This window comes from Apteryx rowi, unplaced genomic scaffold, assembly GCF_003343035.1.
Source record: "Apteryx rowi isolate R43461 unplaced genomic scaffold, aptRow1 scaffold_18, whole genome shotgun sequence".
Lineage (NCBI taxonomy): Eukaryota > Metazoa > Chordata > Aves > Apterygiformes > Apterygidae > Apteryx > Apteryx rowi.
Genome location: NW_020448085.1, coordinates 2149971 through 2177968, shown reverse-complemented (window position 1 = coordinate 2177968; position 27998 = coordinate 2149971). Strand labels below are relative to the sequence as shown.

The 27998-nt window shown below is 36.8% G+C and overlaps 1 protein-coding gene across 5 annotated transcripts; it reads left to right on the top strand.

Moving 5' to 3' along the window:
* The first annotated feature begins 6 nt into the window (after window positions 1–6).
* SPDL1 (spindle apparatus coiled-coil protein 1) lies at window positions 7–26962 on the top strand. 5 transcript variants are annotated; one of them, XM_026061327.1, is made up of 15 exons: window positions 7–95; window positions 950–1059; window positions 1843–1991; window positions 4821–5004; window positions 6441–6617; window positions 7209–7403; window positions 7706–7855; window positions 8523–8621; window positions 9497–9607; window positions 11941–12081; window positions 14952–15061; window positions 16230–16417; window positions 17413–17758; window positions 19307–19390; window positions 26090–26167. In XM_026061327.1, the coding sequence occupies exons 4-14, from the start codon at window positions 4846–4848 to the stop codon at window positions 19344–19346; spliced, it is 1716 nt and encodes a 571-aa protein (XP_025917112.1). In that variant the 5' UTR covers window positions 7–95; window positions 950–1059; window positions 1843–1991; window positions 4821–4845; the 3' UTR covers window positions 19347–19390; window positions 26090–26167. The 5 variants fall into 5 exon arrangements, with proteins under 5 accessions (XP_025917112.1, XP_025917111.1, XP_025917108.1 ...); XM_026061326.1 differs by lacking the exon at window positions 19307–19390 and having other exon boundaries at window positions 26090–26962; XM_026061323.1 differs by lacking the exons at window positions 19307–19390; window positions 26090–26167 and having other exon boundaries at window positions 17413–17978.
* Window positions 26963–27998: the final 1036 nt, after the last annotated feature.

Sequence of the window (27998 nt, the reverse complement as noted above, 5' to 3'; positions counted from 1 at the left end):
GATGGCGGATGGCGGCCGCTCTCGCGAGGCTTGGGCGGCGCCGCGGAGGCCGTTTTGAACGGCGGCAGCGGGGCCGGCGCGGCCGTTGGGCTGAGGTAGCTCTGGCGTCTGCGTGCGAGGGGGGTTTCCTTCGCGCGGGGCCTTTGCTGTCTCCTTGCTGCCCCTCGCCCGGAGAAGGGGGGGCTCCCGCGGCCGCTTCCCTGGCTGCGGAGCGGCGGCGCTGCGCGGGCCGGGTCGCCTCCTCTGCGTGCGGGCCGCGGGGCTCTCGGGTGCGGAGCCGTCCGTCCGTCCGTTCTCTCGGGCTCGCGTCTGGGGGCTGGGCCGGGGGCCTCGCGGTCTTCGTCAGGTCCCTCCCGTCGCCGGGCTCGCCCCGCCGGTCGCTCTGCTCGCTCCTTTGTTAGGCGAAGCACCGACGGAGCCAGGTGTCGGTTGGCTAAGTGCTCTGTAGTGACTGAAAACTCAGGTTAGAGTCGGATTTTCTTCTTTTTAATACTTGTCCACCCAAGAATATGTTCTGTGGAAGCTGAGTAGCCCCCAAGTTATCTCTGTTGTTGAGTGTCTCAGTTTGGCAGGTGAAGAAGTGGACTTGTTTGAGTAACTGAAATGAATTGTAAGGAGAATGCCTGCTCTGGGGGAGAGAAATTATGTTGCTATTTATGGTAGTGGTCAGCAGACTTCTGTAAGTACCTCTGAAGTGACTGGTGAAGGGATTAGTTGTCTTCAGAATGAAGACAAGTGTTAGATATGGTCCCTGGGATTAGCAGTGTAGTCTTGGAGGGGAGCGGGAGGCTTGCATGCCAGGGCAGTGCCTTTTCATYTCCTCCCGTTACTTTTATCAAGGAGTACCTAAACGATTGAGTAAACAAGGTCCAGAGCCTTCAGTACAGAATCTGTCATAAAACGTTTGAAGGTATCTAGCCAAAAGTGAGTGACTTGGAGTTCTTAATAGATGTAAGGAGACTGGTTTCTGTCGCGCCCACCTGCTKCCTCAGGGTTGGAGACCGTTCCTCATGCTGGCAGTTACACACTGACTAGAGGGAGCACACAATACAAAGTTAGGTAAGTGTTTTAAAAGTGATTTTGGTCTTTGTTGTGGATACTGAAATGTGACTGTTTCCCAGGGACTGAAAAGCTAGAACTCTGTCTAAGCAGCAGAGTATGAAAACTGATTAATTCTGTTTTGAATCTTGGGTTTATTAGCTAGCTAATTTATTTTAAAACAGAATTCTTGAATAATCTATTGCATGTGTGGCAGGAAACTGCAAACAGTGACTTCCCTTTATAACGTTATAGGCTTGTGAACAAAGCTTCTTGGAGCTCTCTGTTCAGCCTTCTCCGAAACAGATAATAAAGTTGAGGATCTCTGTGCTCCTGCAGTGTCAGAAAAGCCATATTTATTTGTTTTCCTAATACTCAGTGTAGTATGTATACTTTCTGTTATAGTTGGAAACCCATTTGTCTTTTCCCCCCATACTTTGGGTGTAAAATTAAAGAAAACCAGAACCTAAAATCTTTTAGACAGTATCCAGTAAGTGATTTGTTAACATACAAAGATCTTGTATGCAAAACTGGAGGAGAGTGCAAAAGAGACTGAAGGAGTAGGGGAGAGAGAAAGATAAAATTCCCAAACACCCTTTAAAAATGAAATATGTATTAGAAGTAGGTGACCCTGGGTGTAGCCTGTTCCCTACTCTACAGGCTAACTGCAGAGCATCTGTCCCTTGGCAGCATTGCCTAATCTGGCTATTTGTCAACTATCTGACAGCTGCCTTAAGTGAGATTTGAATAAGATTTGCATTTCTGTGGGGTTTTAACTAGTGATCTGCATTTTTCATGAGACAGACCCAGGCATCAAGCTGTTTCAGAAAAGGACTGTTATGGAGAGCTTTGCTCTAGCTGTGGTTTATACTCATCCAGACTAGACAACTGTTGCCATCTTTAAAAAGGCAGAACAAGAGAATAAACTCAAAGACTTAAATGGACTTCTGAAGGTGAGTTAAAAATGTCATTCAAAGTTAACTTCGTAAGCTAGGAGCAATCAAATTACTGTATCTGAAATCTTAGTGTGTTATTGTTGTTTGATCAGAAAATAAACATTGATTAATCCTTATTCATTTCAAAAAAGGAATAAGAAAACCTATCTCCTTTGTCTACACAAATTCACACCACGAGCTCTTGCCTACTTATGTTTGTAACATTACAAATTACCATCATGCATTTCGTTACTAAATTCTGTACAGTGTTTACTGTAGTTGTCCTTGTGCTAGTAATAATATTGTTGACACTTCTTAGATATTATAGGTATGCCAAATTCCTGTGTGTTCAAACTTTTTTTTTTTGGAGTAAGTGTGCAGACTTTAGAGTAAGTGTTTCAAACATAGCAGTAGATGAATATGAATACTTGAAGTTTCAGAGCCTGGCCAGATCAAGTCTATGACATGTGTTCAACAACAACAAATGCTTGAAAATATGAAAAATAGAATTCAATAATTTCTGTCTTGTCACTGTGAAAGAAAGTAGCACAGTTTTGGCATGATGTCCTTCTATATTACAAAATAAGTTTTTGTTTAAACAGAAAGTTGTGAAACTCTAGTAGAAGTACCTTTATTGCATAAAAGTTAGCAAACAAAATGTGAAGGCATTACAYTACAGTGGTGACTCATTAATAATCTTTTCTTTATTAAACTGTGAAATTTGGTGCGGATTAAGACAAGCATCTTTCTAACATTCACAAGGGTAATGTATGTGCCAATAAGAAATGGTAACAATTAAATTACATACGTAAAACCAAAAAACACTGAGAAAGCTCTTCAATGAAGAATGACTTTAATTTTGAGGAGTAAGTGATGCAAGAATTATGAACCTTGGCTTTGAAAAAATTGACCACAAAGATTTTTTTTTTTGTAATTGTATATTGTTGTCACTGTATAGTTTCTGAGAGAAAATTCTTTGTTCATGTTGTGCAGAGCATGACACACTTGGCAATTTCTGTCTTAATAGCATTTTTCTTCAATGTGCAGGTTTACTAGGTATTAGATTTGGGAGCTAGCTGTCGTACAAAACCATGAAGTTASTTTGACTCCTTCTAGGTTTTTTTTTGTTTTTTTGGGGGGGAGGGGTATTTTGACCTCCTCCTGCAAAAGCAACCTTTATTTATGTCTTATGATATGAAGATGGAAGTGGATGAGTTTTCTGAAATACATGGCAAAGAGATGGTATAGCAGGGCATATGGCAAACAGATATGTTACCTGAACTGATCTAAGTTTAAAGTTGAGAACAGTGATGAAAGACGCAATTAAGCATTATGCTTTGCTCTAAAAAAGGAGGGAGGGTGGAGATGGCCCATGTTAAAATTCCTTTTTTTTTCTTAACATGAAATCTATTCTTACATAATTTCTTCCACCTCTATCTGTTTGTATATCCTGTATAATGTTGTTAGGAGTAAAATATTCTGCTAATACAGCTGCCTATATGAATCTTATTAAGTGTTACTTATGTACACAAGTAATGTTCTAGTTGGACCAGGTTTATTCTAGTCTTGTTTTTTTGTATTATGGTGGAAGATTGAGAACTGACCAATTTGTATTCTGTCCAACTGTGAAAAGAGTTTGGGATAACTCTATGCTTTGTGCTATTTTTGATAACACTAAAAATATCAGTCATATTATATGCATAATAGCATTTTTAGGAGGTTATTTCCTAGCTTGTTGCCTGCTCTTCCATTATATATGGCATGATGGCTATATATTAGATGAACTCTGTGTTTCTAATGAACAAGTTCTGTATGCTGTGAAACTGGGCAAGGTATGCAGGAATTGTATTTCTATTATGTTCCTTGTAGTTATCTGAATTTTTTTTGCATGCTTTTGAATTATGTAAGATAGCCTCTTGAAACAAGATTGGAAGTTTGAACAAGTAAACAGTTGTGAGGCTAAGGGGCTCCACTTGAATTGTTCTAGTTTAGAGCTACTTTGGTTTTGATATGGACTTTTTCTGTTGAGCATTTTATATGTGCATCACCTTTATTTTTTCTTCATATAAGATACCTCATAGTCCTATTATTCTAAATAGCTTTAGCTAGGATTTGCTTCAATTACCTCTAAAATTCATTGGTAGTRTTGTTCAATGGAAATTAGTGAAGGTTTTGTTTTCCTGTTGGCTTAACTTCTCAGCCTAGGACTGAATTTTGTCCCTTCAATTGTGTTTGAATTCAGTTTAAGATGATCCTTCTACCTAGTCCAGCCTCTTTGTGTGTTTTTGTTTGTTTGTTTGTTTTCCCCCACCAGGTTGCCCTTAATAAAGGGGGTCAGGCAGAAAGTTTAAATTGTCGTATCATTGACAATATAAATGTGTTGGAATAGAGATTAGCTTGTTATTTGAAGCGGGAGTTGGAATAATGGCATGAAATGCTCAAAATGCATTTTTCTTAAAACTTTGTTATGAGCTTGTGACAGATTATGTTTTTTTGTAAGCTGTTTGACTTTGGCATTGTAGGATGTAGCTGCGTTTGTATTCAGCAGCTATTCCTTGAGCATTCATCCAAGAGTTGTATTTCTTCCAGGAACATCCTGCTGAGCTGTTTCATCGCATGCTATCACTTAAGATACAGTGAGGAATAAGATATTAACCAGGTTGACAAAGAAATAGCTAATGTTTCACTGTTCGCAAGACCATTTGTTAGTGAGCTATTTATTTTTATAGTGATACAAAAACATACTCTTGTATCCTAATTAAGAAAGAAAATCCAAATTTTCTTTCAGATTAATACAATAATTCATTACAGTATATTTTTGTTTTGTTAATCGTTTTGTGTTTGTAGTCTGGAAGTAACAAAAGCAAGAGAAATGGAAACAGAGACCATTTTAAGTCTTCGACAACAACTCAAGGAAGCAGAGAATGAACGAAGGAAGGCAGCACAGTATGGCTTGCATTTATTGGAATCTCAAAGTGAAGTTCAAAATCAGTTGGATCAAACACGTCGTGAATTGACTGACAAAACTGAGGTGCTGTTTTATACTCCTGGAATAAGAAAAAAGTCAAGAATTTTGATTTTAATTTAACTGTTTTCTGAAAAACACAAATGTTTTAGTGCCCTTTAGAGTCTAGATTAATTTTAATAAACCTTTTTCATTTAGATATTTGTAGGGAGGATTTTTTTATCTCTGCTCTAAGACACTGGGCACAATTTTATCTAGGTGGGACAGGATTTTATAGCTAATTTTACACCAAGTTGTAAGACTGGTATATGGATGTTGTGCTCACTATCATGTAGAATTAATTGTATCTAATGTGAAATGGATATTAATTCCTAAATAAATTTGTTTTAGAGCATGCATTTTGTGCATGTTTAACAGTTGATTTATGTTATCTTCTCCCTACAAAATTTGTATTACTTAAAGCTGGAACAATAACACTACAAGGTTGTAAAATTGATTTCTTCAGTAGTAAACTTGGTTTCACACTTTCTAACTTACTAAATACCAAGGAATTCTGGATTTATTGGTACAGTTCTTTACAGTTTAGAAAAGAGAAGAGTGTAAATATTATAAGGTAGAGGTTTGTTTAATCTTTTAATATTCCTCTTAGTAATTTTGCAAAACACTTTCAATCTTGGGAATCTCTTTCACTTTTCATAAATATTTAATATTGATTTTTAGCCTGTCCATGCTTCAGATCTGCCATTTCTTTTAATCTGGTCTGCTTCTGGCTGTGGATTGCAATCCCTTGCCTGGTGATAGAGCTAATGTTTGTTTGTTTTGTGTGACCCCTGGAGGAGAGTTGCATCACCCTGCTGTTCTGAATGCACTTATTTTTATCAGTTTGCCGTTAGTGGGCTTAGTGCAAGAGAGGCAGCTGTAAAGCACATGTGAAATGGAAGCACAGCTGAATGGATGAGCAAAATGAAGCTGCCCTTCATAGTTCGCAAATGTATCTGATCAGATATAGATGGAAGCTGATTTTAAAAAGTAATTTTCAATCTGGAGAATTTAATGGGATTTATCACAAAACAATAGACATTATAAATGTCTTTACCAGACAGAATCCATCTCTTCAACAGTAAGAGAAGATTCAATACACTGTAATAATTTTTGAGACAGTTCTGTTCCATTAGTGGTAGAAATAGGACACACAAGCTCTCACTGAAGTTTTTTGTTATAATTGCAGAAAAAATGCCCATGCGCTTTGAGTGGGAAGAAATATACAGTTTGTATGAAAGAGACTGTTATACAACCAAATAAACCCTAAAAATTTAAAGCAGACTGTTATATTTTGAAACGTGGGTATGAAATCCCAATTCCCTAAGTCGGGCTGAAGCACTTTAGCAGTGAAGCTAAAGGCCTTAAGCAGATAGTGTCTTGGTTCTGAGCCTGTATCTAGTAAATTGTTCCTCAAGCATTTATGAATACTACATTTAGAATTTACTATGTTGTTTTTTCAGAAATTTGAACAAGAGAAATACTCTCTTCAGAGAGAAATTGAACTCAAGAATAGAATGCTGGAAAGCTTGAGTTTTGAATGTGATGCTCTCAAGCAACAGCAAAACATGCAACTGGAAAAACAGAAGGAACAGCTTGCCAGAGTTCATGGACAGGAAATCAGTGACCTTAAAAACAAGGTTTGGAGCTTAATATACTGCTAAAATGTTGCAGATAGCATTTTATATAATAGGTATTGAATTCATAATTGCACACTTACTACCCAAACAAATCTAACCAATAGTTATGTTGTGTAGCCCTATCTTATTTTCTCATATAAATTGAGTAGTTCGATTCAGAACTAAGCTCATAAGGTTTTTTAAACTACTTATTGCAAAAGAAAATTAAAATTTTAATGATAGCTTTTATTAAAGCTAGAACTAGAGAGAAAAGATCAAGAATGTTTAATGCAAGTATTGTTGATAAATAACAAGGTGAGTGTATTCTGCATCTTGCTAAGAATAAGTGTATAATTTAGATCAAAAAGATGTTGTCACAGGCTTAAATTATTGGCCTTAGGATAAGAGCTTGTTTGGGTTTTTTGTTTTTTTTAAACAAGCATCTGCATAGTTGCCTTGTGAATTACATCAATTTTCAAAGCTTATTTTTAAAAGCTTACTGTTAAGTTGTATCTCCAAGACACTTCTGTGATCAGAATGTGAACCAAAAGTATTGTGCTTTTGAAGAACTTATTATAAAATGGTATCACTGGGTTGTCAATTGTCTTTAAGTTGGAGAACCTGAAAGCAGAACTAGATGAAACTCGACTCACAGAGAAACAACTGAGACACAAAGTGGATCATCAGAAGGAGATAATTGCTGCCAAATCAGAGGAATTGCATATGATGTCTGAACGTGTGCATGAGACCATGTCTTCAGAAATGCTCAGTCTTCAGATGGAACTCACTGAACTAGAAAGTGTGAAGGTGTGTGACTAGTACTTGGTTGTTAGGAATGTAGGCTACTTGATAAAATTAAGCCCTTTGCACATTTCTTTTTTAGGTGCTGTGTATGTATTGCTACCTTAATATTGGCTTAACAATAAGAAAATAGCCACAGAACAAACAATGATAGCTGTAACGACCAAACCTTGATGCAACCTCTTTCTCAAAATAGTATTTTGTAATAAAAATAATTACTACTAACAGACCTGTTTGGCTCATTTGGACTTGCTTTTCTTAAAATCGTGTTCTGTAAGCTTATTATTTTGTACGATTTTTGTGATTAGGCCAATGTTGAAGAGAAGCTGAATGAATTGCAGTACAGTAAAGAACAACTGGAACTTGTAAATAGCAACTTACGTAATCAGCTGGAGCGTCTACAGGGAGAAAAAGAAGAGAGGGAAAAAGAAGTTGTTTCTTACTGTAACGCATTAGAGGTATTCCGTTAATCTTACACGACAGTACTGGATAATCCCTGAATTTCATGAGTGATTAGTGCTAGCTTCTCACTGAAATAAGGAAGGAATTTTGGGGAGGGAGGGGGAAAGAAAGAGAAGACAGAAGTGGGATGGAGGGTGTTTTGACTTACTTGCATTTTTGTTAGTATGGTATTACCTGTTCCTAAGTACTCTCTATATTGGCATTATCCTGTGGAAGGCTGCATATGGAGATGTCTTTCATAGCGTTATTCAGCCTCTTAACAGGAACTTTTCACAGGTCACTGTGATATAATTATCATTATATTTCAAGTTCCCACTGAATGCCTTTTCAAAGTTTGTTCTGGGGAGTGAAGAGTCTGAGATTCACTAACACAGCAAGGCTAATTCTCTCAGTACTATTAGTTGAATTGATAARTATCCAAGTTTTCCTTTGGAGGACTTAGTTCTGCTGTTGTCCTGAATAGCAAGCAAAATATTAAATCCTGTAGTGAAAGAAGTTTGTCTTTTTCTGACTAGAACTGCAGGCATAATTAAATACTGCAGTGCAAGATAAAATCTGTGATAAAGGTATAGGAAATGAAAAAGAGGTAAAACTATCTGACTTAATTTTTATATGCAGTATATCTGATTCTTAATTGACTAATATCTTTTTGATTTAATTTAGAAAGCTCGTGAGGCTAATCAAGAGCTTCAGGTTCAGCTGGATCATGCACTACAGCAATCTTTGGACCCTACAAGTAAAGGCAACTCTCTCTTTGCTGAGGTACAACTATGCCACATATACCTGAGAATGTATAGAGGAGAGAAGAAGAAACAATCAAAGTCTTATTTATTATGTTGCATTGAAAATATTAGAGTATCTGTGTCTGATCTGTCAGGCTTGAGTCTCCATTTCTCAAGTATTACTTTGGTGTTGAACTGTGTCTGGGAGCTGACCTATGGGGGGGGGGGGGAATTTAACCCCCTCTGAAGTTGGGGAGATGGTAACCTTAATGGAATCACTTATTTACCTGGGTTTCAGGATGGAAGACAAAGGGGCTGTGAGGGTTCATGACAGCTCTGTCTGCAGCTCTTAGTTCTGAATTTTGTTCAGCTGGTGACCCTTCTTTAATACATACGTTAACACATTCAATATTAAAAGATCACRATAACTGCCCATTTAAAGAACTTGCTGAAAATGGCTGGGTGTCTGAGCATCTGAGAGGACTTTTGAATTAGTGCTGGATTGATAGTTAAGCTGGTATTAAATGGAAAGTTGTCTTCTGGTCACATCCAGGCAATCTGTTGAATTGATTTGTAGTTCATATTTTCTCCAAATAACTTGTTCTGATGCCCATGGACAAAACTGTGCTACAGTACCACTGAAGCAGATTAAATGTTACTTTATTCTGCTAGCAAAAGAACGAAAGAAAAACCTCTATTGCACTTTATTGGTTTGGCTTCAGCTGCTATAGCAGTGTATACTTACTTTGGTCTCAAAGTAATGACAATAGCAGATATTTTCAAGTACTCTTGTTAGAAAAGTGTTATTTTCAAAGCCAACACTGATTGTTGGATAACATTCTCATGGTAAAACTCTGCATCTGAGTGACAAATGTTATAATTTTCATCGTAATAATTGTTAACAATGTTCTGTAGGTGGAGGACCGTAGGGCAGAAATGGAACGACAGCTGATCAGTGTGAAAATAAAATATCAGTCGCTACAAAAACAGCATGCATTCACTAGAGAACAATTGCAAAGGATGAAGGTATGACCACTACTGTAATACTCCAGGGTTTCCTTGGGGTCTGGTAAGACAATGCTTTGGAACACAGCCTAGAGAATTTGATTCTCTTTAAACCAGGCACGAAATATGATGCAGCAGTCTATATGGGGGGGGAAAATGGGAGAAAAGACAAGTCAGATGGCATTGTGCTGTTTGAATTTAATAGTGCATCAGCATTTTTCTATTGCATATAGCGCTACTGTTTTATCCCAGAACTCTGAATTATGCTGGAAGTACTATGTCTGCTGACATTGCTGGCAGTAGTTGTTAGATGGAAAAAAAAGTGAAACAGCCCCTGTCAGTCAAACTGTAGCATTCAATTTGTCTTGACAATTGCTTTTTCTTTCTCTCTCTAATCTTGGTAGTGTATAAATAATTTATCTGTGTATTAATTGAGGTTATCAGTAGTGGATGTCGTCTCTGGGAAAAGGGAAAGTTTTCATTCTTTCCTCTGATCGTGCTGTTGTTTGCACCCACCACTGGATTGCTTCCTTGTCTTTTCTGGTTGTCCCTGACTTGCTTCTCACAATATTTAGTGCAAGGATAAAAGTCTGTTTTTGTCTTAGACTATTCAATTGAGGCAATACTTTAGGATAGCAGCTGGTTGGTTAATGAAAACTGTTAACTAATAAAATCTAACATCAATTGTTGAGAAACCTAGATAGTGAAGCTGTTTTACAAGGTATTGTAAAGGGGATGCCACAAAACTTTTACCTGTTTCATGTTGGTCTTGTGATTTCCCAAAACAAGGTTGGATCTTCTAGTTTTAAGCAAATATCTGGTCACACAGTTTGTCTGAGAAGAGTGCTTAATTCTCAGAATGACGATAACAAGTAGCAGTGGAGATACAGACCTGTGTTACCTAAGTTCCTGTCTTAAATCCCTGTTAGGATTCTCTCTGCTTTGCTTTGTATTGTGATTCTGTGTGTTAAAACTCAATGTATAATTAATTGGTCTCTGCTCATTCAGCAGCTGAGTCCAATAGTGTAGTTAATTATGTTGTAAAAGCATTCGGTTGCCAAAATGTCTGAATGTGACATTTACTGATACCTTCTGAACAGAAAGTAAACCATACTCCTGTAAAAGTCTTAAGGTTTCTGGAGTACTTTCTGCAGCCCATTTTATCCTTTCAAGCTTCTTTGTGTGTGTGTTCTGTTTTTTTTCCTTTGTGGAGAGGAACTGCAATTTGCAATTCTGCCACTTAGAAAGTGGGCTCTTCTGTTAAGTGAAAGCTGTGGAAAAAGGTTAGGTGTCTTCATGCTTGGAAAATGAAAGGAAAGGATTAACATTCACCTGCCCCCTACATCCTGTAAAGGCTAGTAAAGGAAATGATGTGTCAGAATCATGAATATTATTTATTTGACATAAGAGATGTCTATACGGTAAGTGCTCTTCTCTAGCTTTCTCTGTTAATCTGCAGTCTAAACTGTTTCAGTTAATCTCTTCCCTGTGACTTTGTGTCCTACAGTGTTACCTTATCAATACTGACTAAACTGGTAAAAATGCTACAGTATCACTAACAGCCTGTTAAGTGTTGCCATTGATATATTTGTATTGTTTCTCCATCTGTTTGAATATCTAGTGTCACTTGTAACTGAATGTATTAAGGCCTGTATGTTATAATATTGTTATGTTAACAATACCAGAAAAATCTCCTTGAAGTGCAAGACTTGACTTTGGTAAATTTTTCCTTTTGTAATGACAAAGGATGCTTCTTTGCTTGAAATGATGCCTTCTGTTGAAGGCATAGAACTAGCTGAAATTCTTTGAATATTACAGAATGCCAATATTAAGTGCTATCTATACCTCAGAATCAGGACCTCAAAAAATGGTTGGTAAACTAGGGTGTGGGGTGTGGGTGTGTTTTTTTTGTTTTATTTTATTTTTTTATTAACGTAAGTTCTTGATGGTGTATGCATATTAGCCCTGATAAGCAAGCGTGGATTGTAGTTTGATTCTGGTTATCTTGGTGTTTAAGGTTTGAATGTGAAGTGCTTTGTGTGTCCTTGACAGCATATTAAAGGTTACTTAGTCACTAAAGAGAGAGATATGACACCTTCAGGTGTGTTCCTTAAGTTTTTGGCTCTCTTAAAGATTTTTAGTATCACCTGTTATGATAATTGAGAAGACAGGGTTTAATTATGAGTATTTAGTTAAGCATCCTGTGCTCTTTTACATTTGGGATTAGAAAAGTAATGACTAGTAGGTGAAGTTCAAGGTTTGTAGTTCCCAAAGGTTTCTGGGTAAGAGATTGGGGTATGTTCCATCACTTAAACCACTGTTTGTTTTGAGGATCTTGCTTTTCTTTTTTCCAGTTGCAAATGGCTACACTGCTACAAATGAAAGGTTCTCAGGCAGAATTTGAGCAGCTGGAACGCTTACAGTCAATGTTAGAACAAAAGAATGGTGAGATTGAAGATCTTCTTATGAAAGTGAGGCAACTAGAAAAATTTAAGGTATGTGGTCTGTGATCAAGTAGAAAAGCCTTATAATGAAAGGCTAAAATACGAGAAGATGAATTATGAAAAATCTAAAGGCCATGTTCAGGTATGAAAAGTAATCCAAAGGCTACTCATGGCTTTATTTGACTACTAATGTTACATCTTATATCTGGACAACACATACTTCTGAAGTTCAGAGAAGCAAAAAGCCTTTCTCTCTTTTTTTTTTTTTTTTTTTTTCTTCGCCTACCTGTTTTGGCAAAAGTTTTATCCGTGACGCTGTTCCACACCTTTGTATTTTACATAGTTATGTCTAGTGATTCAATTCAACTATTTGAGCAAAGACATCTGATCTTAATTTCGAAGAAATGAAAAATATGTATTTTACTGCTTTTCCACTTCTTTACTGTGTGTATTTAGTCTTTATAAGTGATTTCTAATCTCAGCTATATTAGAAGTCTTGGGTACTTATTTCCTTTCTGTGATGACATATTGACTTTGCAGTTGAAGCATTATCTTTTTACCAGATGGAATTGCTGTATCATTCTGGTAAGGCACTTTTTTTTTAGCCCTCTTCAACCCTCTTTTGCAACTTGACAGCATCTTGTGAATATTTTAGAAGGTGAGAAATACAAATGAGAGCACCTGTATACACTACCGTAGTGTTTTTGATGGTAATATGTGTAGAGGTGTAAGCCTTGCTTAGTCTGACATACTCACTGACTGGTTTGGTACTTTCTTATCACAGCCTTAGAATGTGATCTTGGGTTTATGAGCTTATTCATTAAGATTATGCTCTGCAGGATAGTGTATTCTATTCTGCATTTAACCAAAGTGGCATAAAGCTAGGCTTGACCCATTTTAAAAAGCAATCAAGACAGCTTGATTGCTTGGTTGCTTCACCAGTTTTGTCATCTGCAAGCTTGACTGGCATTTGTTTTGTCTTAAGGCTATAAAAAAACAGTGTCAGGACATGGAATGATCAATTCAAGTAGCCGTCAAAAGTACCTGTGTTCAGTGAATGACATAAGGCTCTGGTATCTATGGGACAGTTGTAAATCTGAGTAGTGTTTGTTCTAAAAATATGCTAATTTGGTGACCACAGTGTCACATACAAAATGGATGTGTTTTATAAGAAGTTCATTACATCTATGGCACTTTTACTATGAACCAAATGTATCAAATTGATCACATTCTTTAGATGAGAAGATTTTGGCAATAAAAGGCTATTCACTGTCATCAGTTGTGTTCTTGACAGAAGCACAAGCTGCATCATGTATCATGTTTGCTTTTACCTTGTGACTGAAGTCCAACCCACAACTGTTAGTTCTGTTTACCCTTTTAGGCACTTTTTTGGCAGTAGCACTCTTCAGTATGTTTTGCTATGCTTTATGGAATACTCTTAAACTTATTCCAGGACTATTGGTAACTTGAAACACTGACAAACAGTAATTTTTCTGCACAGGTCATAAGGAGTGGCTGTGTTCACATGAATATTTCAATCTAGATGGAGCAGTAGTAACTACTTTTTCCTCCTGAAGTGAAAATCTTTGCAATTAGTGTAAGATTATCTATTTAAATCTATCCCCAGCAACAAACTCTAATTCTGTTGCCAGCTTATTTTTTTTTTAGTTATGTGTGTACATGTACTTCTGCTAACTCAACCAGTAGGAAAACTTGCCAGCAATTTGCAGCAGGCAGAGAAAGAAAGGGAGAAATATCTATATATCAGAAGTTGCGCAGGCCCTTCCTTTTGACCARTTGAGACAAAACCACTTGAAAGGTCTACTCTTTCAACTGAATTTATGCTGCAGACCAGAAGGTCTGAAATCTTATTTCTTGTTACTAGGTTCTGGCCCCTTCTGATGTTTTGTGCATTTTTCACACAGCCTCAGCTAGCATTTTTTCCTCTAACTGCTTTTTATCTTCTTTCATTTGCCACAATAGCATGCAAGTATGAGAGTCTAACTGGCCTAAACTAAAGAAGCACTTCAGTTCGTTGTTGAGCACTTAAAGCAGAAAACCTCTAAAAATCAGCTAGTGTAACTGAAGCCTAAGTATACTACTCCTCCTCCCCCCCTCCCCCCCCCGTATGGTTTGCTTGAATACTGGGGAGGACAATGCTCGATTTGGGCATACTTGCTGCTGTACAGACAAGTGTCTAAGCCCTTGTCCAGATCAAAATAATCTTAATGAAATTGTGATGTGAAATTGCTCTGGCTTTTGGAAGAAAACTCTAAGAAATCTGCAGTTGTCTTAACATTCAGTAAAACAAACTTCACTGGATAACAGTAATGGGTGCTGCTACACAAGTTTCCAGGGTCCGAACATTAGTCTTTCTCCCTCAGACTCCTGCACTGGAGACAAATGCTAACCTGCCTTGTGAGCTAATGGAAAGGGAAGAGAATAACATTGCAGAGAAATTTTTAAACTGGTAGTGATGTTTCCTGTGAAGTTTGCAGCTGTAGGGGTCATCATCTTTGTGTCTTTGAATGTTTCTTGTTGAAATTAGCTACCTTTTGAGATTTTGGCTGCTGAAGTCCAGAAATAAAGGCTGAAGGAAATCCCCCATAATTATGCTAAGTATTCTGTATTCTAAAGTAGAAAAAGAAGATATTCTTTTATAAATCCATCTAAAAACCTTCTAGAGTTGATAACTTGCTTTTTTTCCTTTTAGTGAATAGGAGAGAACTGTAAATTTTGGTGCTCTTTGACACTAACAAACTGCTAAGTGCTCAGAGCAACTAAGGTTTCCTGTATATTTAAATGCTTCTGCAGAGAAGGCTTCTTGATAAAAATGGATGAAAATTTCACTTAAGGACTAAGCTAGTGTCCTTCAGAAATTTCACTAGTTGTTGACAACCTGATACTTTTTCTTTTATCAGATCTTACATGAGAACACAGAAGAATTGAGAGCTAGTACTAGTTCAAAAGGAGGAGAATCTGAAGATGGTTACTATGCAGACTTGCTTCAAATGAAACTTGACAACTCAAAGTAAGTGCCTAGGGGTCTGAGGCCTAGAAGTTGGTTGTAGTCTGAGCATCTTCTAGCTATTTTTTTTTTTTTAATTTTCACTCTTCTGTTAGTGTTTCTCTGTATGTAGTCCATTGACTGTATGTATGAATATGCACATTATCTAATGTTGTTGAACATTTGTTTGAACTTTGTTTGTAACAGGAGCTCAGACATGTTCTCATTGTCATTCTATTTATTGTCGCAACAGATAGTTGCGAAACTAATTTTTGTTTGTTCTTTTTAGAAATAAGTTGTTAATACAGTGTTAGATATGAATAAGATAGTTGATAGTTGTCAATTTAAAAAAGGTGATATCTTTGTTTTTGCTTTGTTTTAACATACAAGGGATCTTCATGAATTTTCTTAAAACTTATAGGCTGTAAATATTTCTCTTTTTTCTGAAAAGAGCCTAAAATCTAGATGATAATAACACCTGAAATTTTTCACTAGGCTATCTAGGTGAGATATGGAATTCACTACCAAAAAAAATATATCTATTAATTAGAAATTCCGTAGCAGTTGGTGGCCTCAGGACTGTTTTTAAACCCTCAGGTGAGACTATCTTCTCCTAGGAGGAGATACTGATCTGCTGTAGGAGTTGCTGTTTCATTGTTGCTATTATTATGAGAAACCGGCATGTTCTGAGTGCCTTGGGAGCACTGAGGACTGATGATTCTGTGCTTATGGTGTGGAGATTAATGGCCTCTGAAACAGTACTGAGTACTCCACTGAGTACTAACATAATCATTTGTGGTGGTTATTTATGGTACCACCTTTGGGTAAAGCTTGTGTTGTCACAAATAGAAGTATTTATATAATTTATGCACAGACTAAACTTAATAGTGAATTTGTAAGCTAGGGGAAAGTTCTCAAATTAGTTAAATATGCATATATGTGTATTTCTGTACAGCTTTGTTTTTAACAAGCATTAGGTCTTTAGTAACTTATCTTGCTGCTTTCTGTCAAGTTCAAGTGGTAACTTTCACTGTACTAGAAGACTGCTTCCAGATATTGGTACTTTCTGCACTAATGTATAAATACATGAGTTTCATGTGAAGTAGTTGAATGTTTAGTTGACTTTGTACTTGCTGCCTAAAAAAACTGTCTGATTAGTGAATACMTAATTTTCCCCTCTACCCCTCCCCAGTAAAGAAACTGAAACCTTGAGAAATGAACTATCCTTGCAGAGAATGAAAGCTTTGTATGAGAGCCAAAGGGTTCTGGAAGTTGAAAGGAAACTCTTCACAAATGAGAGGCATTTGCAAGCTTGTCAGAGTGAGAATATGAACTTGAGAGTTATGCTGGATGAGCTAAAATTGAAATATGAACCTGAAGGTAAATATTTCTTCTCTCTATGGAAGAAAGAATATATCTGGTCTTCTCAACCTCTGTTTAATTAATGTCATTCACCTTATAGAGACGTTTGGTTAGTTTCAGATATAAGCTAATGGTAAAATGGTTGCTTTTGTGTAATAACCTGGTACAAAAACTGATGAACTGAAATAATAAAACCTTACATTGCTCAAGGACCTTACTTTGGTATGTACACTAACAGTAATTCTAGACTGAAGCGTAAAAAATCAGTGTTCTGAGGCTTTAGAAAATAGCTAGATATGCCGAGTGAAGTGCACAGGAATGAATCCTCAGGAGGTACTTTCTGTAATAGCAGCGATATCCATGTCAATGAGAAGTACTGACTTTCTCAATATGGGCTGCTGATGTGAGCTTTGTGATAAATATGAAACAAATTAAGGAAAAACTGACTAGCTCGACTTGATGTGGACTAAGTTTTGACAACAGTGGCCCACCTGAAAAACAGCTGGCACCTGTGTATCTATACACACAAGGGAGTTGTTTTCTGTGGAGGAAGATGAACAGGGAAATAGATGAGTGCATTGGTTTTGGTACTTGTCCAAACCCAAGGGTTTTACTGAAGACTTCTTTTAAAATCTTAATGGTTGGAAGCTTACCTCAGCAGCCTCCAAAATGGAAATAAAATAACTGAGAGCATATTCATGTTGTTCAGAATGTGCACTTAAAAGTCTGGGCAAAAGTTAAGGTAAAGGTGATGGGGAGAAGGAGGTCTTTTTCTTCTTCTTCTTTTTTTTTTTTGGTGCTAACTTCAGTTGCTGATAACAGACTGAAAAATGAAGAATGGGTATTCTTTAAGGGATATGTGTTGGTTATTAAGAACTATTCCAAGATCTTTGGCAGTGTGAATTGTGTTCTTTATCAGTTTTGATAGCTCGTATGAACATGTTGGTGGACAGTAGATTAACTCTAGTTTTGTTTGTGTACAAACAGTATATTCCTTTTTTCTTTCTCCTCAGAGTTACTTAAAGTTACTAAAGCTAAAAAGAAGAGGGAGAAAATTCCAGTGGACTCTACCTGTGAATACCTGGACAGCAAAAATATTTCAACAAAAGAAACTGCTCTCACTCAATTGCCAAGTAAGGATGAAACAAAGATGAGTTCCAAGAACTTGGAGCAAAGTGATGCCCCTCCAAAAAAACATGCCCTTGAATCACCACCAATAAATAGAGCTCTTCAAGCAACGCACAAAGTAGTAGAAGCTGAAAAAGGAAGAAAGAGAGTTAAAATCAGAGATGAGCATCATGACACCTGTACTTCACATGACAGAAATGGAAATAAATCTTTGACTTCAGCTGCCCCCAGGTCAGTGTCAGCTTCTGTGTATGCTCAAGGCAATCAGCCAAGACCTGCATCTCTTTTCTTTCGCTGCATGAACTATGCTGTCCAATTCTTTATCTGTTTCCTAAGTGTTGCATGCAGTGTAATTCCTCAACTCCAGCTGCCTACATTGAACCTCTCAAAACTTTTTAGGAAGACTAAAATGATGGCTAATGAAAAGGACTCTTAAAACTGTGTAATAGCATCTTCGAAATAATAATGTTCCTATTGGTTTAAAATGTTTAAGATGTGCAGGTAGCATGACAGTTCACTCAGTTTGTTCTTGCTTCAAAACAGGACTGTTTTCTCGGTCCATTCAAAGCTGCCAGACAACTGGGTTGCATATCCAAGTGACATGAATAGGTATCATGCTTCAGTTTCATACCAATTCCAGCCCCTGCCAGCTTTCAAATTTTAGCCTTAAATATAAAATAATTTAAATAGTTCTTCATCTAAACTGGGTTAACAGAACTTTCATTTTATARGATAACATTTAATTATGCTATTAATTCATCTGTGTTGACAGACAATTGACTTTCATAATCTGTATGCATCACAGTTTTTGAAACAACTCTTAAACCAAGATAAAGCTTTTTCCCTGAACTGAGAACTTAAGTCATTTTCTGATAAATAGTAAAGTAACTTAGCACAGTAATTAGCTCCAACTTTTTTGCCTTGGTAAAAGGGATGCTGCTTTTTTCCTGCTGATGCTTTTGTCTTCTGTTCATGTTCCTAATCTAAGTAATCTGCATTTTTTTGGATATTTGAAAAAAATCTGGGCTAGTGTTAGATGGTTTGAGCTTACAGCCTGCTAATGTCTGCTACTAAAAACAAGAACATTTTCTCTTCCCTCCCCATCCTTCCTTCTAGCTTTCTTTACCATTTAACTTGTGATTCCGTACACATCTGATATCTGAGCAGACAATTGTTTTAAACCATCCTTCAGGAAGATATGAATAGATTGTTTGGCAAATGTACAATGAAGTTTTTCCTAAACTTTTTTAGTTTTGTGAACCCTCCCACGTTTGCAACTTTCTTTTACTCTTCTGCCTTAGTTGTAACGCTGCACTGATACGAGGGTGGGGAGGAGAGACTAGGGTAGTTTAGGAAGCTGGAGTGCCTTAAAACCTAAACAATCCCAGTCCAGAAAGCTGTATTCTTGTCTGCCCCACAGTTAAGTTTCCATTCTTCTCCTTCAATGAGTATTTTGGCTGTTGCTTACAGGGAGGGTTACTTACCATGTTCACAGTATCAGTAGCTTTATATTCAGCAGAAGCATCTAATGAGGCTGCAGCAGTATTCTGAAAGAAGTAAATTAACAGTTTCTTTAGATGATAAGTTTGTGTTGTTTTTATGAAAACTTTATTCTAGACATGACTGGTTATGAGATGAACTGAGGAAGCTTCATTAATAGTATCGCTGACTAGTGATGGTATCATTTACTGACACTTTTAAAAATAGCAGTGTAACTAGAGTTGAAATTTAAATGATTTGATTAAAGAAAACAATGTATCTTGATATTTGACATTCCAGAGGGCATGTTTGTTCCAGAACAGGCTCTGACTTGGATTGAAACACAGAAGTGAAGAAAGCTTAAAGATCCTTTAGTGTGGTATGGTAAGATACTGTAGTTACTGTCTGGGAAAGACTATGATTACTTGAACAATATTTCAGGTCTTGTCAATAATGAGTACCTTTCAGACCAGTTTGAGTCTGGAATGGCAGCCAACTTCAAAGATAGCAAAATAACTATACACATAGAATTCTGTACAGTATATCCAAAATTAAGGACATTCAGAAGTAATTGAATTGATACTTTGACTTTTGGATCAATTCTTTACAGTTTTGTTGGATACAATTAACAGACTTAGTGCAACTGAACAGTACTGTCTTCTGAAACGGTCTGGAAAGACTGTTGTGGAAATAGTTTAAATAGCTATGTCAAAGTACGCAGAGACTGTTATTGAGGAGGAAAGAGCAGGGAGGTCAAAAATGGGTGGCGAAAGTTGATCGGAGAGGCTGGATAGCAATAATAGTGCTGAGTTCTGATGATATTCTGTACACATGAAGAGACAAATAGCATGTAACCGGGGTGTGAAAAATGTAACTTCAGTTTGTCGTATTTGCTCTGGAGAGGAAGGTACAATGTCTGCCAAGAGGGAGTTGTTGGAAAGTTTGTGTGAACTGAAGAGGCAAACTACCAGAGAGGAGGCAGCGACAGGAAGTTATTGTATGGAGCTGATGTTTGGAGGCAGAGAGTAAGATGCGGTAAGAGGAAGGTGAAATAATAGTTCAGAGGGGAGTCCTAATTTTCCACGTGTATTTCTTTATGGCATTTGAAATGGCAATAAGAACCTATAAAAGGCAAATCCAGATAGGTTCTGTTCATATTTCTGATTGCATAAATGGACAACTAAATCCCCAGTTAGTGATCTTGTTAAGTTAACGATGAAGACTTCCTTAACACTAACCTGTTCTGATTTCTTATGAGATAGGAAGTCATGATGAAATCTGAATATTTGAGAAGTTGGGTTCTTAAAGACTAAAAGAAACTAGGGACTGTTCTCTCTTGGATGTGGTAAAACCTACATATGAATTATAGCTAATGCAAAGGCACAGAAATACAGGCAAGTTGAGCTGGATTGTAGACTTAAAAATGGAAAGTTCTGGGGAGAAGAAATCACTGGCATTTGCATGGTTGATAATTGTGAAAGTGATTTACTTTGTGTTCAGCTAGTGTGACGCTGCAGCTGAGGAGGCTAATGTCATTGGAGATTATTTTTGGCACTTGAGTGGTTTACTTGTGCAATAATTTGTCTAGTTCTGTTATTGCTAGTCCATGAAAGGAGGCAGTGAACAGAAGGGCTGCAGCAACTGTGAATGCATTAGAAACTTCATTCCTACCAAATGGTATTGAAAAGCTTTGTCTTTCTAGATTAGGAGGTGATTGGAAAAAATGGTCAGAGGTGATCAGTATGTACTTATATGGGTGATAAATTGCATTGCTTGATGAAGAGTCTTGCTTAATATAATTTAACAAAGGAAAGCTAAATAACTTCTGCCTAACAATTAGTGAATGTTCATATATGTGCAGTGAGTATGTGTATGTTTACAAATGCTTAAAGTTAAAGAAGCTTAGAATACGTTATCAGGTTATGGTAGATTTGTGATCATTGAAAACACAATTTAGACTGATTATTCAAATATTTAATTGTTTGGGTTTTTTAACTGTCACTGCTGTTGTAATATAGGCAATGCAAAGCTTATAGGCAGTGATATCTTCTGTTAGGCCAACTGGTCTATAAAAAGATATGCTTCTGCGTTGAAATGCTGTTCTTTGCTTCTGAAATTGAAATAGCAAGTTTCAGCTCTCACTGTCCAGCTTAGTTTGCATTTATATTTGAATGTGCTTGCTTCGGTTTGATCTAAAAAAGTGATTGTATGCCCAAAGTTTATCTGCTCTATTAAATTGGCTAGTGAAGCTGGATGACATATACATCATCTACCTTTTCTGGACTTCTTTCAAACAGGAGTTCTTTAACAGAATGCCTATGGCCATTTGACTGAGCATGACATCTAGATAACTAATAATCTGTTTGGTGTTTTAGGCATGGCATTCATTTTCAGGAAGTAAAGCCCCATCTGATGAGATTGATTAATCTTCCTAAATGGGTAGAAAGAGCCTCTGTTATGCCACCTTTATCAAGACTGCAAAGCTGAAACTTGGTAGAATCAAATCATAGTTCCACAAACATTTCTTTCAGTGGAAGAGTTTATTTAAATAGCTTCTGCTCTTGTTTCTGGCCCATCAATTTCCCTCTGCGAATGCTTTATGGGATGTGCCAGTGCTGTAGGGGATATTGCGTGAGCTGACTTTAGAGACTTACCAGGGTTTCAAAATTGCTTGTGGCTGGCTTGTTTTTTACCTGGATTAGTGCCTTGCTTCTGTGGGGCCATGCAACAAAGAGTTGTACTGGCAACAGTAACAAGCTACAGTTAGAGGACAAGAGGTGAAAACAAGCAGAAAACAGAGGTAAGAGCTTCTGAGGGGAAACAGTGYTGTCAAAAGAGGAGTTGTTATTGAAATGACATTTTTTCTTGGTCAACAGTAGGTTCACTTTGAAATTAAGACTACCTCTTTGGGGATAGCTGTCCTTCATGCAGGAGTTCTTGAGATAACTTATGCACCTTAACTTGCAACAAACCTTGAATTTATGCTTATGTCAGCCCATATTCACTTGGCTTGGGGAGGGGGTCATTCATGAATTCGGAGTTGTTGCATTTGCAGTTAGTTTCCTATGGTGCAAAATAAATTGTGTCACAAAACTGTTGAAGCTTCTTTATGGAAAAAAGGGTTGCTGAATTCTGAAGTCGGGCACAAGAACCAGACTGTATGAAAGAACTGAAAAACACAGAAGTGTTCTCATGCAATTTCTCAAGAATTGCTAGGTTAAATTCCTAATTGAAAAATTCAAAGGATGTTGAATGAATGGTCAGCAAGGCAGTCCATACAAGAGCTGTAGGGCAGCATGAGCTCAGTAATGTTACTTTTTAATAATATTGCTTACTGAGGTACAAATGGCAATTTGGTGTTTTACAAGTAAACTGGGATTAGGGTAGTAACTTTCAGCTCACTTAAACTGTGACATAAGTTTCAAAGAACTTACTTGCCCTAACTTTTTCAGATGAAACTTATTTATCAGTTAATCTCATTCCATACATCTTGGAGGCGTAATAGGAGTTTGGGAAAGGGGATACAGTTTCCTCTGGAAATTCTGTAGGGTTATGTAACTTTGAATAATGAATGTATTTAAAGTAAATTGCTTTTCTTTTGATTTTCAGCATAGCAAATGAAAGTATGTACTCCAAGGTGGGATGTTTTAAATGTGTTCATATTTAACATAGGAATATGAACATCCATGCAAAATGATTGTGATTGTATTAAAAAAAAAAAATGAAATAGTGCTACTGAGGATTAATTTTTGCAYTTAAGTTGGAAAAAAACAATTACTCCTGAAAGCTGTTTAAGTTGTGCAGTTTTGTTTGTGTTGGGGAAGCTTTCTTCTTACCACTAGTGAAGAGCAGACCTCCTAAACTCTTGACTATAATAGCAGATGGAGTCTATTTTTGTGCTGAGTACTTACCTTTTTATGCATAACTTGTCATCCGACTGAAGTATTTTACTAAGAAGTATATCCATTTTAGAGTTAAACTGAGGCACACAGTTGAAATCAAAATCCATATTTGGAGGGTGACTGCAGAAATAGTAGATATTGGGGATCTTAAACATGTTTGAAACCTGTACTTGCAAGGGGGGTGAGGGGTTCTATAGTAGGTAGCAGTGTGGTGGTCCTGAGTATATTGAAGAGATGGTACAGTTTTTCCGGGCCTTTAAGGTGCTTAACAGTATTGCTTCCAACTTGGAGTGTAGTTTGAAAAAGCTCACTCTCCAACACTGTCACTGCAGGCGATCATTGGATCAGACGCTTGTAGCCACCCTGTGTTGCACTGGCATCACGGTGAACCAAATGGAGGAAGTGGCCTTTTGAGGTTTTCCAAAATTTAAACGGTGTTTCTTGGGTCAGAACCCTTTTTTGAAAGAAATAGTAAGAGTGCTCAGCTGGTTTATTGAGGCTGTAGATATTTACTGTAACAGGCTCGCACTAGAGTGCTCAAAGATGTGATAATGTAACATGTTACTACTAGAAGGCTGTTAGGAAAAAAACGAAAAAAGTGGCTGAGTTTGAACTCTACGAGACTTCATTTCATAACAAAATGCGGAGCTGTTCTCTCTTATAGAGCCTGTTAACTGAACTCACAGTAATTTGTCCCTTTTATATGTAGCAGCATGCAGACATTATCTATTACACACTAAAACAGATAATTTTCCAAAAATTGGATTCAGCATAGTAATGAAAGTATGGTTCAACAACTTGTAGGCTGTAGAACAGCCAGTGCTGAAGCGTTTGCAGGCCAACTGTAAGATGCTAAGAATGAAAAGTCTGGAGCTTGGCATGAGTTKCTGCCATTCGTTTGCTTGGATTGTAGGCCTTATCTTCTCTCTGCTACCTTAAAGCTCAGACTCTTTGAATCTTCAGGCATTTCTGAATATCCCAGTATATATTACCTTAAACCAAGGTTTTTGTAAGTGGACGTAAATCATGCTAATCTATTGTTGATCCAGATAATAGATGTAAAAACTTAAAAAAGGAGGGGGGGGGGGAGCGCACCAATGTGAAATGGCTCATTTGTTTCATTTTCACAAGTCGGTGTCTGTCCTCTGATAACTTCTTTTAGGTATTTATTAACATAGTTCTATTCTGAGGAAATTACATTACTGGATGTTGACTTGTATACACATTTTGCTGTGCATCAGTAGCTTAAAAAGATGAATTTTTTCTTTCTTGTTGAARTAATGAATTCTAATACCTGTTCCCTTTCATTTTATGAAAATATGGTGTTTCTGACATGAATTTGCTTTCTAGAGGTAGCACATTCTGCATTAACACAACTACCTATTACTGTAAAATGGAAGTGTTTTGTATAAACCCAGTTATGCTGTTTTGAAACTTGTTTAAAGTTAACTAAATTTCATTTGGCCTTTTGATTTGTGTTTGAGGTTTTGCTTTTTCTGTTTTTTTAACTTTGTAGGGCCTTCTGGCTGGAAATTTTGACCACTAGGCTAATGTTTGGGGGGGGGGTGCAGTTTTTTAAGGTAAAAGAAAGGCAGAACAAAGGAAGAGAATCTAACATGGAAATGGATGCTTAGGCACAAGCTATCTGTTCCTAATTACAGCTGTAATGGAAGCTGTAGACTAAAAACTAATGARAATATGATTACTAAGAATACACTTTTTTTGTCTTCCCTAAATTGGTGGTGGTTCTTGTCATCACGTAGTTGTCTGACCGCTTAGAAGTTGCGGCACACCTAAAACGGGGTGACAGCTGGTGAGAGGACAAAAGATGGTTAGCCATCAGAATGACAGTGGTTTAGGAGCAGAGGAGGTTCTTGGGTAGAAGGTAGCTTAATGAGACGAGAGATTTCTCGCAAAGTGAGTGGTGGAGCAAACATTGCTCGCCTAGGGGGAAATGCTCAGCTCCTCAATCTACTGAGACAGTGCTTGCAGGAAAAATATATGTAGAAAAAGGTATGCAGCATGCTTAAAAATGGATAAGAAGGCTTTATCTGATATATTTGTTTATAAAGATAGACTTAGGAGTGAAAATTCAAAAAAAAAAAACAAAACAAAAAAAAACGGTTGTAGCTCCTTTCACAGTCCTTATCTTCTGCTGTATGTCTGTAATATTAGAGGTAAGTCTCTAACAACTGCAGCAGCTGTTCTTGTTTGGAAAAGCACTATTGAAAGCAGCTGTAGATGGTTGTAGGTTAGCCTATAATCAGTAGATGTTCTTGAGATCACTAGAAGCCCACACAGTTATTAGGGAATTGCTTTCAAAGATAAGTGGCAGTGAGTCAGCATATAATTTGCATTGCTATGTAAAGAGATGCTTAAGAACTTCATTTGCCATAATCCATTTTGCTGTGGAAACAATCATGTGTAATAGTTAATTGGTTGCAACTGATTTGGCTGAGTAAATACCACTGGTTAGCAACTTGTCTTAATGAGTCATTTGTATGCTCTTTAAGTAATTCTTAAATAATTTATACATCCGGTTGAGCTCAGATGTCTAAATCTTGTTTTTAAGTTACCTCTTTAAAAGCAATATGGTAGTTAACATTGTATTCCTGTTTAGGTTCATAGTAGAGTTAAAACATGTCACTGGAAAATGATGCAACTTAGAGCCTGAAGAAGTGGGAAGAAACTTGCTATATTTTCAGATGTTCAGGAATCAAGATAAGGGTAGTAGTAGCACAGAATCTGRTTGGAGATTAGTATGTTGCTTTGTTTGGTCCCTATTTTTTTTTCCTATTGTTAATACAAAATGTTCAACTTTCTCTCTTTTGTATTATATTGCTGAGACTTGTTTTCGCTTGGAGTTGTGCTTTCATGTGACTTCATCTTTTACATGCATGGCACCAGAGGTTCTTTTTGAAGGCTGATCACAACCAGTTATCACTGCAGCAGATAAGACTTTAAAAAACGCACGCGCTATCAAAGTGATGAAATGTGGGGGAGAGTGATATAAATGAATGCTTTGTTTTTGTCTCATTTTATTCTTAAAAGCTACTTGCTCTATCTTCATGTATGGCTGAGCCCTGTGTTCTAGTTGGCTTGTTGATTTTGTTTAAAGTTTTGTTTTAGCCCTGTTTTTTATTAACTAAATATGTATTTAGAATGGTTGCTTTGCCTATAGGTTAACTGCTGAATCCAGACTTGAAACTACGGAAGATGAAGAGAAGAAAGAAAATATAATCACGACTGAGAAGAAAACACACAAGAAAAAGTATACTACATTATATGTATCTTCTAAGCCAAGTCCTGAAACACAATGTGCTCAGCAATAAAACTTGCATTTCTGGAAGGAACCTTAGTAATTTGCAGTTTTGCTTCAGCAGGAATTACTGAGTAAACTTATGTTGCACAAATATACACAGGTTCCTAACTTAGATGTCTATCTGCCTTGTTTTATGAAGAATATGACTGCACTTTTGGTGTCTTAAGTTCTGAGAGGTCACCTATTAAATTCGCTGGCAACATGACCTGAAGTATTGCCTTGTCTTCAGTTTTGGATAAAACTGAACGTTTGTTCGGCATTGTTTCTGTGGCGCATACTACTATTCTGAATGATAACAAGGTGCTGTGGAATTTCTATTAGGTAATAAAACAGGGGTCAGCTCCGAGCAAGAGTTCACCAGACAATGCTGATGCAAGACTCAACTAAGTCATGTGTAATTGCTCCTGAATTTCTTCCAATTCCTAAATCCAGGTTTCTTAACTTTTCCCCTAATGTGTAATTGTTTAACTCTCAGACTGACTTGATTGTGAAGGTATATGTGAATGTTTTATGCATTTTGTGGGATAGTAGTTTTTTGAAACTCTAAATCCTTGTATTTATACTAGTAATTAAAATAAAGCTTTCTTTTTATTTCTTTCTAAAATGCTAGTCAATATTGCATTTGATACAAAGCATCATTTTTCTGAAGGTGTCAATTTTTTTGAGTGACGGGTTTTGTAGAAAGGTTTTTGTATAAATACCACTTAATAAAAGCGAAGTAGTTGTTTGTAATTCACGTGTGTCTTATTCTTAGGGGCTTTCTGTAATTTTCTGATGATGTTTGCTTTACTAGTATTTACTTTACTTTTAGCTCGTTCTACTGACTTTCAGTGCTTCTGTGTGAACTTAAGGTCATCTCGTTTGTTTGCTTGTTTTTAATACTATATTTAGTTTAGCTCCCTCTAGTGAATGGCTTAGCCATTTTCCAAACAAAAGATACAGCAGTCAAGATGGTAGAAACTCTTCAGGATTTTTTCATTTTAAAGCCATTAGGGAYAAGATCTCTTGAGAAAAATCTTATTCACAACCCAGAGATTTTAGATTTAATGACATGCCCAGCTGTGTGTTAACTACCATCTGTAATTCTGAACCTGAAACTCTCATTATGCTTTCTGTACCTAAACAGATGCAACTTCAAGCTTATTTCAGATACAGCTAGTTAGGACCAGGACATAGTGGGGAATAATAAAAGGAAACATGCTATATAAAGAAGTTCTTACTATATTCAAGCTTTGGTCAAATCATTGTTTCATTTGGTAGTTTGTACTATGGCAGTGATGCTGACTGAAATTTCCTCCCTTCTAATAAGAACTTTTCTAGGCTACATAAAAGTGTGTCTTAGAAGTATAATGTCTTAGTTTAGGTCATCTTTGGTCAAAATATGATTTTCCCCACCCCCCCAGGTTAAAAAAAAAAAAAAAAAGGGGGGGGGGCATGATGGTCTCTTGCTTTATAGGTACCTGTAAATTTTATAGATAACTTTTGAACAAATTGCTAAATAAAATGCCTTTATGGATTCTGTTGAATGTACTTGTCTAAAGACAGCTGCAGGTATGGATAGACTTGCATATGTTTGTTTAAATTTGACAGTTCTTGCACAGAGGTGATGCCTAGTTTTGTTAACTCTGACTCTGCCAGGTGGTAGCTTTAGGTTATGTCAGTCACAAGTTGTTTTCTCTTGGACATGAAGATTATACTCAACAAATAATTAGCTATGATATTCTTAATAATAACAGAAGTGACTAAAGATGTGGTAAAATAAACATAA